General features: G+C 58.9%; 1 protein-coding gene across 1 annotated transcript in view; it reads left to right on the top strand.

The window, feature by feature from the left end:
• The first annotated feature begins 5,863 nt into the window (after positions 1-5,863).
• DIP2B (disco interacting protein 2 homolog B) overlaps positions 5,864-15,226 on the top strand; it is a 46,100-nt gene continuing 36,737 nt past the window's right edge. Inside the window, exon 1 of the mRNA XM_054177466.1 lies at positions 5,864-6,103. Coding sequence (XP_054033441.1) covers positions 6,016-6,103 — 88 coding nt within the window. The 5' untranslated portion in view covers positions 5,864-6,015. The remainder of the gene's footprint in view (positions 6,104-15,226) is intronic.

Below are 15,226 nucleotides of genomic sequence, written 5' to 3'. Positions count from 1 at the left end.
GGAGCCTGGAAGCGCAGCTGCAGGTGTGGAGTTCTGCCTGGCTGGTAGGAGCCCTGAGCACAGAGCTGTGTGTGCCACCAGCAGGGCCACACTGATGGCACTCAATGCCCAGCAGGTCAGAGCCATGAGTGCTGCCCTGTGCTGCTGTGGTGGGGGCTGCATGCTGCCAGGCAGGGGCTGTGTGTGCAGGGCTCTCCTTGTTTACAGCTGATGAATTCTTTCCTTGTCCCTGCTCAAAGTGAAGCTAAAGGTAAAACAAAACTTCTCCTCTTCAGAGGAGCCTCCATGGGAGGTGGCTGTGTGCTGGATGAATTTGCAACACTTTTGTGTAGTGAGTGCTTAATTCAAAGGTCGTCAGGATAATGACTAAAAATTCAGGGCATTAATCTGCCCAGAGCAGCATGCAGAGAGGGCAAAGTTCTCTCTAAAGCCTTAGGGCAAAGCAGCTTCCAGCATCACACCTTTAGGTTGGGTTTTTTTCCCCTTTTCTTTAGTGGAGAGCAAATGCACACATTTAAGGTGGTAAAGTTGTGAACACAGGAAGACAAAACCCAACCAAAAGCCAGCTCAGTGAGCTCTCCATCCAACAGCTGAGCCCCAGAGCCTGCTGTTGCCATAGAGGGAATGGAAGTGGCAGTGAAAAAAGCCAACTGTGAACATTTTTCAGCTCCTGATTTCTCCAGCCAGAGGAACCCCTGGCAGTTTCCTTTCCTCAGCAGCCATTCTCTGAGCAGCTTTGGCTCTGGAGAGCACTCAGCTCTATTATTTCCCCCCCCACCTCCCCCCTCAAGCCATCTCTAAGGCAGAGCTGGCACTTCCCTGCCTTACCCTGCAGCCTGGCAGTTGCCTTGGGTTGGGGTCCTGACCCAGTGGTGGTGCAGTGATGCAGTTAACTCTTCATTCCTAGGCCTGTGCTTAAAGAGGGGCTGTGTATATCTGTTAGCTATGGATTGGTATATCAAAATCCCTCTGGTTTTGTATGTGCTGGATGTACCTAACAGACCAACCCCAGAACCATTCTTCACTTGAAACTACCTGGACTTGGGTTTGGGAGGTGGGTTTTTTTTGGTTCTTAATTCAGTGGAAAACAACCAACCAACAGTTTAGGGGATGCTGAATTTAGGCCAAGTGGCTTTAATTTAGTGTAAAAGTTCACATCCAGGCTCTAGGGGATGCTGAATTTAGTCAAATGCTTGACTTTAGTACCCCCCCACCTCCCCCCATCTGCAGTGTAGGAGGTGCTCACAGAGCCCTTCTCTCTTTCTCCCCATTTCATGCTAGAGGAGTGGAAAGATTTCAAGTGGTGAAAGTTCTGTGATGAAGTCAAAGTTGATTTTGAAGTGTTTTGGAAGCTGGAAGCAGTCAAAGCTGTTAAGGGGGGGGGGAGGGGAAACCCCACCAACCAACCCCAAACCTGTGTGGTAGTCCCAGGTGCTGCTGGATGTGCACTGTCAGGTAGAGCTGGGAAGTGCTGGGCTGCTGCTGGAGGAAGGGAGGTGGCTGGGGAAGGGGCTTGGGGCAGATGCTGCTGTGGCCTCTGGTGGAGGTGAGGAGCTGGTCTCATCCTGCTGAGCAGTGCAGTGCCTAGGGCTGCAGTAGATGAAGTTTTGGTGATTGGGAGATGAAACTTCATTTATTAGCTAAGGGAAAACCCAACCTGCAGTTCAGTCCTTCCTGGAAGGTGGTTGGAAAACCTTGGAGGGGCTGCCCTGGCTCCTGGGCACTCAGGGCAGGCTGCAAACTCAGCACACCCAAACTGGTGTCCAGGTCAGGGCACTCCTTATTGATTCAGTACCTGCCTGCAAGGGCTTCACATCAGCATTGCCCTTCTCCCCCTCCCCACTGCCACTCACAGCTGGGGGGTTTGCTGTGTTTGCTTTGTTCTGCCCTGTGTGTGGGGAAGTACCCAGGGGAAGGTCAAGCTCTGTGCAGCTTCTCCTGCAGCACTTGGGGTGCATGGCTCACACCTTGGGCAGGCTGCTGCTCTCTCCTCCCCTGTGGCAGGCACAGGCAGGCTGCTGTCTGCCCACTGGGTTTGCCTGGTCCAGCAGGCCAGGGGGAAACTGGGACAGAGCTGGTTTGGGAGGCAGAGCAGCTGCTGGCTCCAGCTCCCTGATGGCATCTGGACTGTGCCAGGTGAGCAGCAGAGGGGTCCCTCCCTCAGTGTGCTCTTGGAGGGGTGGCAGCTCCCAGTTCTCCAGGGTTTCCCCCTGGCTCTTCCCACGAGGGGGGAAGAGGAATCCTCCTGCTGTGCTGCTCCCAAGCCCCAGGAAGTGCAGATCCCAGCTTTCACTTTTGGGACCTGTGGCTTGGTTTCAGAGCTGTTGATTTAATTTTTTTTTTCCATTTTGGGGTTGTTTTTGTTTTTTGGTTAGCTATGGAAATGAAACTTCCCCAGCTTGAAGACCCCTGCTCCAGGATGGGACAGGCTGGGAGGGGGTGGGGGCCACTTCCTTTTCCTGCTGCTGGGGAGCTGGGGGGGAGAAGTGATTGGGGGTTGGGTTTTTTTTTGCATGTGGTAGTGAAATCAAAGTGCAAAAAGGGTTTTCTTTTTTTTTTCTTTAATTTTTCTTTTGATTTCTAAGATTGAAATTTAGTTTTGTAGGTATCTGACATTCCTCTGACCTTTTAGGAGTGGGGGTGGGGGTGGGGGGTTTGGTTATTTTAACCAGAAGAAGTTAGCCTGGCACAGTGTGGCAGTGCAGCTTGAGCAGTAGGCTTGAACAGGGAGAGGAAAACAAAACAAAACAAATGAAAAGGATTAAAAAAAAAAAAGAGAGAGAAAGGAGAGGGGGAAAAAAATAAAAAGAGAAAAAAGGAAAGGGGAGAAAAAAGGAGAGAGGAAAAAAAGAGAAAAAAAAAAGAGAAGGGGGAAAAAAAAAGAGAAAAAAGAGGGGGAGGAAAAAAAAGAGAAAAAAGGAAAGGGGAGAAAAAAGGAGAGGAAAAAAAAAGAGAAAAAAGGAGAAGGGGAAAAAAGAAAAAAGGAGAGGGAAAAAAAGAATAAAAAAGGAAAGGGGGGAAAAAAAGAAAAATGAGAGAAAAGAAAGGGAGAGGGGGAAAAAAAGATAAAGGGGGGGAAAGAGAAAAAAGGGAAAAAAAAGAAGGAAGGAAAGGAAAAAAAAAAAGGAAAAAGAAAGAAGGAAGGGAAAAGAAATGAAACAAAGGAAAATGAAGGAAGGAAAACATCAAGGAAGGGAGGAAAAGATTTGAGGAAGGGAGGAAAAAAGGAAGGAGAAAACACCAAGGGAGGAAGGAAAAGTCCAGAGAGAGAGGAAGGGGGAAAAATCAAGGAAGGAAAAGCCAAAGGAAAGGGGAAAAGGAAGGGGGGGAAAAAAGGGGGGGGGGAGGAAAATACCCCAAAAAAGAGGCAAAAAGAGTCCCCAGCGTTCGAAGCAGAAGAGCAAAGTGCTGCTGGGGCCGGCAGCAGCAGCTCCTCCTGGATGCTGCCCTGCAGTGCAGCAGCTCTGCCCTCAGGGCTCTGTCGGTGTCAGCTTCCCTCTCTTGACCACATCCAGGATCCTTCACTCTTTCCCCACCTGAATCCCCCTGGCTGGGGGGAGGCCAAGGCCCTGCCCAGATGCTGTTGGGCTTCGTCCGCTGCACCCTTGGGTTGCAGACCACGCAACAGAAATGCACTTGGGGGGGGGGGGGGGTTGTGGATGGGGCTGGGGGTGCAGCTCGCTCCTGCTCAGCCCTCCTCTGTTTGGTAGCTCCTCGGTTCCTACAGATATGCAAAGGGGGAAGGGTTTGGCTGTTGTGCTTTTTGGTCCTCATTCTGAGAGTCCCTTCTGGAGCATCAGGTGGTGGTGGCCATGAACCTGACCGAGTTCCTCACGCTCTGTGTGTGTGTAGTCCCTAGAGTCTGAGCTTCCTTTAGGGTGGCAGCAGCAGCAGCAGCAGCATCCTCCTCAGCAGCATTTTGGCCTTTGGTTTGCTGTAGCATTCGAGGTTTGGTGTTTTTCTTTTTTTTTGGCTCTTCTCTGAAGTGCTCCTTTTAGGCATTGGCACTTCCAGGAGGCTGGAGGGAGCCTGTTTTCAATGTACAGCTGGGGGGGGGGAGGGGTGGGGGGCTGGGGTGGGGGAAGGGAGGGGGTGGGGGTGGGGAGGAAGGAGGAGACTTGAAGTGGAGTTAATAATAAAAACACAAAACCAAAACCCACGAAAAAAAACCAAACCCAACCCCCCCCCTACAAACAAAGCAAAGAAGCAACTTTATTTCTTGGGAGGGGGATGGGGAAGGGAGGGGAGGAGGAGGGGGGGGAGGGAGAGAAATAAAATGAATAAAAATCCATCTGCAAACCTTCCTCCTGGAACAACTTTAAGGTTTTTTTATATTGAAGAAGCAGAGGTTTATTTTTGTGGAGCCTTCAGTTTGTTGTTGTTGGGGGGGGGGAGGGGAGGGGGGAACAAGTTTCCAGAAAACAAAAAGGACAAAAAAAAAAGGAAGGGGGGGTGGGGGGAGGGGGAAAGAATACTGATGGTAATGATGCAACTTCCACTGTAAACAGACTGTGCATAAATGGATTCTCTCTCTTTTTGGTTCTGGTTTTTATAGAATACAAACTCTTCAGCTACTCTCTTGAGCTCAGCTTCCTTGTAGCCATCTTCTTCTTCTTCTTCTTCTTCTTCCTCCTGCCTGGATCCAGCTGCCCTCCTTTCCCCCCCCACCTCGCTCCCTTCCCCCCTTGGCACCGCTGCTCTCTTCCCTCCGAGGAGGGTTTTGAGTTAGGGCTTCAGTGCAAGGAGGAACACAACAGTAACAAAGCAACCTCGCTGGCTTCTAGACTTTCTTTTGTGTGTGTGTGTGTGTCCTGGTATCTTCCTGTTGTCAAAACTGTCTGAAAGAGAGAAAAAGAAAGGAAGGGGAAAAAAAAAAGCACCAAAAAAAAAAAAAAGGAAAAAAAAAAGAGAAAAAGACAAAAAAAAAAGAAGGAAGAAAAAGAAATGGATCTGTGTAAAGTAGGTTCATGCTTTAACTGTTCAACTGCTACTCCATGTCTTTGTATTGGGGTTGGGGTGGGGGTTTTTTGTTTTGGACATTGCTAAGGTGCTATGGGAAATCGAAGTAACAGTTAGAAAAATAAAGCTGATTGAAAAGAAGGAAAAACAACCCCCAAAAAATCCTCCCCCCCCCCCCCCCCCCCCCCCCGCCTCCCCCCAACCAACCCAAACCCCAACTCCGACCATCCTCCCCTCCGAGCCCAGCTCTGTCCCGAGCCCTGCTGCTCTCTCTCAAGCCCTGCGCCAGGGTCAAGCCCTCCGGCAAACACTCAAACGGTCCTTGCCCTGCAGGGCTCTGCCCTGGGGGCTTTTGCCCCCTGCCGCTGCCCACCCTCACGGATGGAGGTCAGTGGAGCTGGGGGGGTGGGGTGCGGAGAGGCACAGCCTCGGGGCCAGGCACAAGCTCGGTGCCAAGCACAAGCTCGGTGCCAAGCCCACCCTGCCGCCCTCCTGGCGCTGGCAGCGGCGCTCGGGAGCTGCATTGGAGGTGAGCTGTGCCGGGCAGGGGGCAGAGTCCTTTGTGCGCTCTGGGAGGGTTTTAGTTCTGTCCCAGCCGCGGCTCGGGGGCTGGCTGCGGAGGGGCTGCAGCTGCTCTTTCCCCTGCTCCGAAGCCCTCACCCCGAAGGGGAGGAGCGGCCAGTCCTGGGGGGGGAGCCTGGGGGGGGGGGTGTGTCCCCGGTCCTGCTGCTGGGAGATGTTTCCCCTGCCCGCCGCCACCGGGCTGCCCAGGTGCGCTCCCGGGGGCTGCGGCGCCGCCAGCGGAGCGGGCCGGGGCCGGCGGGCGGAGCGGAGCGGCCGAGCTGTGCCTGGCGGCGCCGCTAGGGGGCGCGCGGCGCGAGTCCCGCCCCGTGACGCGCGGGCGGCGCTGGCGCTCAGCATGGCGGAGCTGGAGGCCGCTCCCGCTGCGCTCCGCAGCCGCCGGCGCTGAGCCGGAGCCGCCGGCCCTGAGCCGGAGCCGCGCCGAGCCGCCGGCCGGACCTGCCTTCCCCTTTCCTCTCCTCTGCCGCGTCCGCCATGGCCGAGCCGGCAGCCGCGGGCGTCTCCTCGCTGCCCCGCGAGGTCCGCGAGCAGCTGGCCGAGCTGGAGCTGGAGCTCTCGGAAGGTGAGAAGCCGCCGGGCCGGGCCGGGCCGGGCCGGGCCCGGTGCTGCCCGAACCGGCTCCTGCCCGCACCGCACCGCCCTGCCCTGCCCCGCTCCCGGCGCGCCGGCCCGGCCGCCGCCTGCGGCCCCGGGCTCCAGCGGGGGAGCTGCCGAGCGAGGGGTGCGGGGCGGGGGGGAGGCAGCAGGGAGCCTTGGCCTGGGTCTGCGGGAGCGGAGGCCCCGGGGCGAGGGCCGGGCTGTGCCGAGGCTCCGTGCCGAGGGCCCCGTGCGGTGCGGGCCGGGACGGAAGGGCCCTGCCCGCGGGTGGGGTCGCGGCTGGGGGGGGGTGGGGAGGAACACCCTGCCGCTTGCGGGCGGCATCCCCCGGGCTGACCCCGCGGGGGGACCCTCCGCTTGCCGACGGTGAGCGCTCCCGGGAGGGGTTTTCCTCCTCCCGGCCTCTTCCGTGCAGTTTCCGAGTTGAGGAGGTGGAGTGGGAGGGGGAGAGCAGGGCCGGGCAGCGGTGCTGGGGTGGGGGAGACTTCGGGTGTGTAACAAAGGCAGCCCCGGAGCGCTGCCGGCTCTCTCGGTAAGTTTTTTTTTCTCGCCTCTCCGTCGTCGGGGGCCGAGCATGCGCTCGCGTTTTGTTTCCTTTCCTTGGGGGTCTTTTTGTTTGTGTTTTTTTTTTTTTCGGTCCGTGGCTTTTGTTTTCCAGCGCTTAAAAAATGTTCTCTCTCGGCAGCGCTTCCCTGAAGCGAAGCTGAGCGGTGAGGCTGGGGGGCGAGAGGTGAATCCCGGGCAGGGGCTGCGGGGCGCAGCCGCCTCTGCTTTGCATCTCCCTCCCTCTGCCCCTTCTCCCTCCAGCAGGCTGTGGATCCCGACGCCAGGCAGCAGCTTCTGCGTGGCCGCGGCCAGAAAACTTAAGCGGGGGGGGAGCGAAGTTTCGGTGGCATCTCTCTTTGTTCTGTCACTTTTGCCTCCCGGCAGGGGGTGCGTGAAGGGAAACCTCTTTGGGCTTTTGACCAGCAGGAATTCGGTGCCCGAGCCGGGGGCTGCCTGCCCCCGCTGCCTGCCTTGGTGTTTTGCCAGAGGGAAAGGGCCGCGGCGGTGCAAATGAAAAGGCCTCAGTGATGCTTTCTGGACGCAGCCTGCAGTTGAACTCCCGATGGTCATTATTTGGGGGTGGTTCTTTCCCCCTTCTCGTCGCTGGTTTGTTCTGGGCTCTGTTCGGGTTTTGCTTCGGTCGAAGATTCTTGTTCCTTTCAGCTGCGCTTTCGGTGAACTTTTTAACTGTTTGGGTTTGGGCACTCCGGGAGCACAAAGGATCGAAGGACATCCTCCTGTGCGGCTCAGGGGTGTCCTGGGAAGTGCTCTTGATTGGGGCTTTTAAGACCCGGCTGAGTGTCTGGGTGCAGAGCAGCTCCGAATGGAGAAAGGGATCTGGGGGTGGTGGTTGCTGAGCAGCTTCCCCGGGAGCCGGCAGTGCCCTCCTGGAGCCCAGCAGGCAGCTGTGTGCTGGGCTGCAGCCAGGGCTCTGAGTGTGGGCAGCAGAGGGGATTCTGCCCCTGGGCTCTGCTCTGCTCAGCCCTGCCTCCAGCCCTGGTGTCCCCAGCAGGCACAACCAACCCTCCCCCCAGGAGGGGATGTGGAGGCCCCAGAGCGCTGCAGCCAGCGTGGGGCAGGCAGCTCAGCGTTCAGAGAGTCGCTTACATAACAGAGAAAAAACTTCCCTCGGCAGCCCTGAAGTTTAATCTCTTTGAGAAGCTTGTTCTAGATTAGTCTGATGCCACAGCAGCCACCCAGCAAAGGGTTGCATTGTTCCTCTCCAGGTTTGCAGGGCTGCAGAGTCCAGGGGCAGGCTGCAGCCAGCCTCCAGGAGCCCCAGGAACGAGGGGGGCAGCAAGAGGCAAGGAGGTGCTTCAGACATGCACAGAGCCCCAGAGTGCCTCAGCCTGGGGGGGAGCTCAGAGCTCATCTCCTCCAACCTCCCCACCGTACCCAGGGACAGCTCTCAGCTCGCCTCAGCTGCTCAAGGCCTCGTCCTGCCTGGCCTGGGGCACCCCCAGGCAGGAGGCATCTTTGCAAGGAGGCTCTCAGCAGCTGAGGCAATAGCAGGGATGGTGGCATGGGAGGAAAGCCTAGCATCAGCAACAGGGCTGAGACCTGGGACTGAAGGGCAGCCAAGCAGGATAGAGCTGGGATCAAAACATGTTAATCCCAGCAAGTGGGGAGAGTCTCTGTTTTGTTTGGCTTGGAATTTCCTTAGCAGAACCAGGGGAGAATTTCTCTCTCCTTCCACAAATGGAGAGTTTCATTTTTCATCCCTGGATTGCCAGGCACCTAGCAGGGGAGGTGAGGAACTTGGGCTCTGGGGCTTGGAGGGTGGTTTTGGTAGGCCTGAGCAGCTGAGGCACAGAATGTAAAGGGATTAGAGGCAAAGGAATTAGTTGTCCAAGTGAGGGCTGGCCCAGGGGATTGTGCTGAGTGAGCAGAAAGGTTTCAGTTCCTTCCCTGCTGTGCAGCAGGGAGCTGTGGCTGGAGCACAGAGGAGGCTGCAGAGAGGAGCACCAGCAGGGCAGCTCTGGCTGCCTTGCAGCCACAGTCTCACACAGAGTCACCAAGGGTGGAAGAGACCTCGAGGGTCATGGAGTCCAAGCTGGCACCACAGCCCTCATGACCAGACCATGGCACCAAGAGCCACATCCAGTCCCCTCCTGAACACCTCCAGGGGTGGGGACTCCACCACCCCCCTGGGCAGCACATCCCAAGGGCCAGCAACTCTCTCTGGGAAGAACTTTCTGCTCACCTCCAGCCTGAGCCTCCCCTGGCACAGCTTGAGGCTGTGTCCTCTTGTTCTGGTGCTGGGTGCCTGGGAGAAGAGCCCAACCCCCACCTGGCTACAACCTCCCTGCAGGGAGTTGCAGAGAGCAAGGAGGTCTCCCCTGAGCCTCCTCTTCTGCAGGCTCAGCAACCCCAGCTCCCTCAGCCTCTCCTCCCAGGGCTGTGCCCCAGACCCCTCCCCACTTTGTTGCCCTTCTCTGGACCCCTTCCAGCCTCTCAATGTCCTTCTTAAACTGAGGAGCCCAGAACTGGACACAGGACTCCAGCTGTGGCCTGAGCAGTGCTGAGCACAGGGCAGGATGAGCTCCCTGCTGCTGCTGGCCACACTGCTCCTGCTGCAGGCCAGGCTGCCCTTGGCCTTCTTGCCCCCCTGGGCACACTGCTGGCTCCTGTTCAGGCAGCTGTCACCCAGCACCCCCAGGTCCCTCTCTGCCTGGCAGCTCTCAGCCACTCTGCCCCCAGCCTGCAGCTCTGCCTGGGGTTGCTGTGGCCAAAGTGCAGCCCCTGGCACTGGGACCTGTTGGATGCCATCCTGTTGGGCTCTGCCAGCAGGACCTGCAGGTGGGTCCTGTGCAGGACCTGCAGGTGGGTCCTGTGCAGGACCTGCAGGTGGGTCCTGTGCAGGACCTGCAGGTGGGTCCTGTGCAGGACCTGCAGGTGGGTCCTGTGCAGCACCTCAGCCCCAGGGCTTGCAGTAGGCAAAAGCTACTAATGGGAAAGTTTTGCTGTTGCTTCCTTTTGATTTCCCTGCAGGACTGGCAGGTGCTGGGCACCAGGGACCTGCCCCTGGCCTTGACACAGCCTTCAGTGTGCAGCTCTCAGGCAGTGCTGTGAAATGCACACAAAAGCCTTTGGGAGCATGTGGCAGGGAACTGCTCATGCAGAGCCTGAGGTGAGCGTCCCTGCCTTGTTTGGCTTCACAGAGCTCCTGGTCAGAGCCTTCAGGGATCCATGGAATGGCTTGGAAGGGACCTTCAGGCCCATCCAGGGTCCAGGAAAGGACCTTCAGGCCCATCCCAGGTCCAGGAAAGGACCTTCAGGCCCATCCAGGGTCCAGGAAAGGACCTTCAGGCCCATCCCAGGTCCAGGAAAGGACCTTCAGGCCCATCCCAGGTCCAGGAAAGGACCTTCAGGCCCATCCCAGGGTCCAGGAAAGGACCTTCAGGCCCATCCAGGGTCCAGGAAGGAACCTTCAGGCCCATCCCAGGGTCCAGGAAGGGACCTTCAGGTCCATCCCAGGTCCAGGAAGGGACCTTCAGGCCCATCCAGGGTCCAGGAAGGGACCTTCAGGCCCATCCAGTCCCAACCCCTGCCATGGGCAGGGCCACCTCACACCAGCCCAGGCTGCTCAAGGCCTCATCCAGCCTGGCCCTGAGCACCTCCAGGGAGGGGGCAGCCCCAGCCTGCCTGGGCAGCCTGTGCCAGGCTCTGTTCGTAGCCCAGCAGCAGGTGATGCCAGTGCAGCAGCAGGTGGGTGCCTTGCAGAGTCTGTGCCTCACAGCTGAAGGCTTGAGCAAGAGGAGCAGGGTACCAGATCTGTCCCCAGGAGGTGCCTGAGGTGCTGCCAGGTCCCCACCATGCAGATGGTCAGAGAGAGAGAGAGATGCAGATGTGGGAAGAGCTCTTCTGGCTGCTGGGAGGGACTCAGCTTTGCTGCTGGGAGGTGGTTTGAGGCCTGTAGCTGTGGTGCAGGGGCTGGGAGCCCCCAGGCTGCCCCTGGCAGGGCCAAGGCAGCTGAGGTTCAAGGCTTGCATCTCGCAGTGCTGTCCCTGCTTAGGAAATGAGCAAGGCTGAGGCTATTTTTAAGGGCTGCAGCTCTGAGCCTTTGCCTTGGGGAGGGCAGGAAATGAGAGGCTTTAGCCAGGGTTCTCCACCTCCTCCCTGATTGTTCCTCTGGAGCTGTGCTGGACTTCACCCCAGCTCTCCCCAGCAGAGATGGAGAGGCCATCTGGTAGCCAGGACTGCTGGGCTGGCCTGTGTGCTCCCTACCACCTCTGCTGGGGCCTTGCTGCTGCAGAGGGATGCTGAGGTGGGGAATGTTCCTCTGACCTGAGGCATCTGCACTGGAGCTGCATTTGGTGCTGCCCTAGAAACCCTCAGTTTTCTATTTTCAACCCTGGAGCATGAAATATTCAGCAGTGGAGGTGCTGGGAGCTGCCTGCAGCTGGGCTCCTGCTCTTCCCAGCCTGGCTGGGCAGTGCTGGGGGTCCCTGGGAGGCAGGCAGGATGGGTCCTGCCCTCCCCCTGGGGCTGGCTGTGGCCATGGGGCTGTCTGCTCCCTGCTTTATCAGTGTTTGTTCAGGGGCAAGCTTCAGGAGGCAGGGAGTGAACTGGTGGTGAGAAGTCCCAGAGGTGGCAGCAGGAGCTGAGCAGCTTCCTCTCTGCCTTTGTTTCAAGGGCAGCCTGCAGATAACTCCTTTAAATTGTTTTCTCTGCACTCCCTGGCTCCCAGTTACAGAAAGCATTTCCTGAGCCTCTGGGTGAGCTGCTCAGCAGCAGCCTGGCCCTGGGCTGGCAGGGAGAGGAACTGAAACCTTCCTCTGCTGAGGCTGAGCCGAGCCCAGACTTTGCTGGCAGCTCACAAAGCCAGGGCAGGGTCCCCAGGCCAGGGGAGGTCTCCTTCCAGGAGGGGGGGAGGCAGACTCCTGCCTCTGCCCTGGGGGTGAGGGAGCTGAGGTGTGGCTGAGGATGCTCTGCAGGCAGCAGCAGTCCCTCTGCTGCACCACTGTGCCCTGGGTGCTGAGGTGGAGAGCTGGGGGCAAGAGCCTCCCAAGTGGGGATGGGATGGGATGGGATGGAGTGGGATGGGATGGAATAGAGTAGAATGGAATGGAATGGAATGGAATAGAGTAGAATAGAATGGAATGGAATAGAATGGAGTGGAATGGAATGGAATAGAGTGGAATAGAATGGAATGGAATGGAGTGGAATGGAATGGAGTGGAGTGGAATGGAATGGAATGGAGTGGAATGGAATGGAATAGAGTGGAATGGAATAGAATGGAATGGAATGGAATGGAGTGGAATGGAATGGAATAGAGTGGAATGGAATGGAATGGAATGGAATGGAATGGAATAGAGTGGAATGGAATAGAATGGAATGGAATGGAATGGAGTGGAATGGAATGGAATAGAGTGGAATGGAATGGAATAGAGTGGAATGGAATGGAATAGAGTGGAATGGAATGGAATGGAATGGAATAGAGTGGAATGGAATGGAATAGAGTAGAATGGAATGGAATAGAGTGGAATGGAATGGAATAGAGTAGAATGGAATGGAATAGAGTGGAATGGAATGGAATGGAATGGAATGGAATGGAATAGAGTGGAATGGAATGGAATAGAGTGGAATGGAATGGAATAGAGTAGAATGGAATGGAATGGAATGGAATGGAATAGAGTGGAATGGAATGGAATGGAATGGAATAGAATGGAATGGAATGGAATAGAGTGGAATGGAATGGAATAGAGTAGAATGGAATGGAATGGAATGGAGTGGAATGGAATAGAGTGGAATAGAATGGAATGGAATGGAATGGAATAGAGTAGAATAGACCAGACCAGACCAGACCAGGCTGGCAGAGACCTTCAAGCTCATCCTGTCCAACCCATCACCCAGCACCACCCAAGCAACTAACCCCTGGCACCAAGCACTCTGTCAAGTCTCCTCCTGAGCACCTCCAGGGCTGGGGACTCCACCACCCCCCTGGGCAGCACATCCCCAGGGCCAATCTCTCTCTCTCTGTGTAAAACTTCCTCCTCACCTCCAGCCTGAACCTCCCCTGGCACAGCCTGAGGCTGTGTCCTCTTGTTCTGGGTGCCTGGGAGAAGAGCCCAACCCCCAGCTGGCTCCAACCTCCCTTCAGGTAGCTGCAGAGAGCAATGAGGTCCCCCCTGAGCCTCCTCTGCTCCAGGCCAAGCCCCCCCAGCTCGCTCAGCCTGCCAGGGCTGTGCCCCAGCCCCCTCCCCACGGGGGAAGGCATTTGGCAGGGCCGGGCCCTGCTCTGGGCTGTGTGCTCAGGGCAGTGCCTGTTGCTCTCCCTGCCTCTTTTCGTCAGCTGAGAGCCTCTCAGACGCTGCTCAGAGCAAGCAGAGGCAGCTCCCAGCGCCGGCAGTGGAGCTGAGCCCTTCCCTTGCCGCTGCTGCCAGCTCCTTCTGCTCCCTTGTGCGGCTCAGAGCCTGCAGCACTCTGCCGGCAGAGGCTCGACCTGAGAGCTGCTGCTGCCAGCTGGGTCTCTGGCCCTGGGATTCCAGGGGCTGGCAGCCCCCAGGCCGTGCATTAACAGCCTCGGTGAGCCCGGGGGGGGCAGCCCCTGAGCCGCGGTGCTCAGCCCCTGAGCCGCGGTGCTCAGCCCCTGAGCCGCGGTGCTCAGCCCCTGAGCCGCGGTGCTCAGCCCCTGAGCCTCGCTGCGTTGTGCCCCCGCAGGCAGGCAGCCTGCAGCAGCAGCTCCATGGCCCCAGGGGGCAGAGCCAGGCCGGGGAGCTGTGTCCCTGCCCGGTGGAAGGAGGTCTGCTGCAACCTGGCTCTGCACTGCTGGGTGCTTGGTGCCTGCAGAGGCATCTGCTGGGCTGCAGCAGGCAGGGGCTGGGGGGGCTGCAGCACTGCTGTGCTGCCCCTGGGGTGAGGGCTGGGGGGGCTGCAGCACTGCTGTGCTGCCCTTGGGGGCTGGGGGGGCTGCAGCACTGCTGTGCTGCCCCTGGGGTGAGGGCTGGGGGGGCTGAAGCACTGCTGTGCTGCCCCTGGGGGCAGGGCTGGGGGGGCTGCAACACTGCTGTGCTGCCCCTGGGGTGAGGGCTGGGGGGGCTGAAGCACTGCTGTGCTGCCCCTGGGGGCAGGGCTGGGGGGGCTGCAGCACTGCTGTGCTGCCCCTGGGGTGAGGGCTGGGGGGGCTGCAGCACTGCTGTGCTGCCCCTGGGGTGAGGGCTGGGGGGGCTGCAGCACTGCTGTGCTGCCCCTGGGGGCTGGGCTGGGGGGGCTGAAGCACTGCTGTGCTGCCCCTGGGGGCAGGGCTGGTGCCAAGCAGCAGTCTGCAGTGGGCAGCACCCAGGGGGGGTGGCCTGGAGGCTCCTCCTGGCTGTGCCCCTTCCAGGGAACCCTGCTGACAGTGCCAGGACCTGGGGCAGAGGCTCTGAGCTGGGGGAGGGCAGATGGAGCCTGGGGAGGAGGAAGAAATCCTTGGCAGTGAGGGTGAGGAGAGCCTGGCACAGGCTGCCCGGGGTGGGGGGCACAGGGGTCCCCTCCCTGGGGGTGCTCAGGAGCAGGCTGGATGAGGCCCTGAGCAGCCTGGGCTGCTGGAGGTGTCCCTGCCCTTGGCCAGGGCTTGGAGCTTTCAGGTCTCTGCCAGCCCAAACCCATTCCATGGACCCTGGGAGCTGCTCCCTGGGCACAGCAGGCTGGGTGGGTGCCCTGCTGAGCCTGCTCTGCAGTGACTCTGTGGAGAGGGTCACCCAGGTGTGGTGCCCAGCCCAGGGCAGCCCTGGGGAGGGCAGAGGAGCTTGGAGGGTGCCTGGGGGCAGGCAGGGGCAGGGCTGGCAGCCAGCTGGCAGAGGTGTGCAGGCAGCAGGGCTCTGTGCTGCAGGGCAGCAGCTGGCAGTGCTGCTCCCTCTGTGCTCTGCCACTGTGCTGGGGGCAGGGAGAAGCTCCTCTGAGGAGCTGGGAAGTGGCAGAGCAGATTCCAGCCTGGGATGGTTCCCCAGGGCTGCAGTCAGGTGAGCAGAGCAGCAGGGAAGAGCTCCTTGCTCCTCAGTGGGGCTGGAGGGGAGCAGAGAGCTCTGCAGCCCCCTGGGCCCTGCTGGGAGGGGGTTTGATGCTCTTCCTCGGGGGACAGGAGTGGGAGATGCCTGCTGCAGAGCTCCAGCCCTGGCAGCAGAGGCACCAAAGGAGGCTGCATGGCCCAGGGGGGCTTGGAGCAAGATCCATGGACTGGCTTGGGCTGGAAGGGAGCTCGAGGCCTCATCCAGCCTGGCCCTGAGCACCTCCAGGGAGGGGGCAGCCACATCCAGGGCTGGGGGTTGGCCTGGATGACCTTTGGAGGTCCCTTCCAACCCAAACCCTTCTCTGGGGCTGTGTTTGGCTGGCTGAGTGCAGGGCTCCTTGCAGCACTGTCTGGGAAGGAGGAGCTGAAGGGTTTGCTGCAGGGGGGGCTGAGTGTCCCTGGGCTGGGGGCAGGCAGGGCTGGGGCTGGGGGCAGGCAGCAGGGCTGGGGCTGGGGGCAGGCAGCAGGGCTGGGGGCAGGCAGCAGGGCAGGCAGCAGGGCTGGGAGGGCAGCAGGGCAGCAGGGGCTGGGGGCAGGGCAGGCAGCAGG

The sequence above is a fragment of the Dryobates pubescens genome, chromosome 40 (assembly GCF_014839835.1).
Source record: "Dryobates pubescens isolate bDryPub1 chromosome 40, bDryPub1.pri, whole genome shotgun sequence".
In the NCBI taxonomy this organism is placed as follows: Eukaryota; Metazoa; Chordata; class Aves; order Piciformes; family Picidae; genus Dryobates; species Dryobates pubescens.
This window is presented reverse-complemented; position numbering and strand designations above follow the sequence as displayed.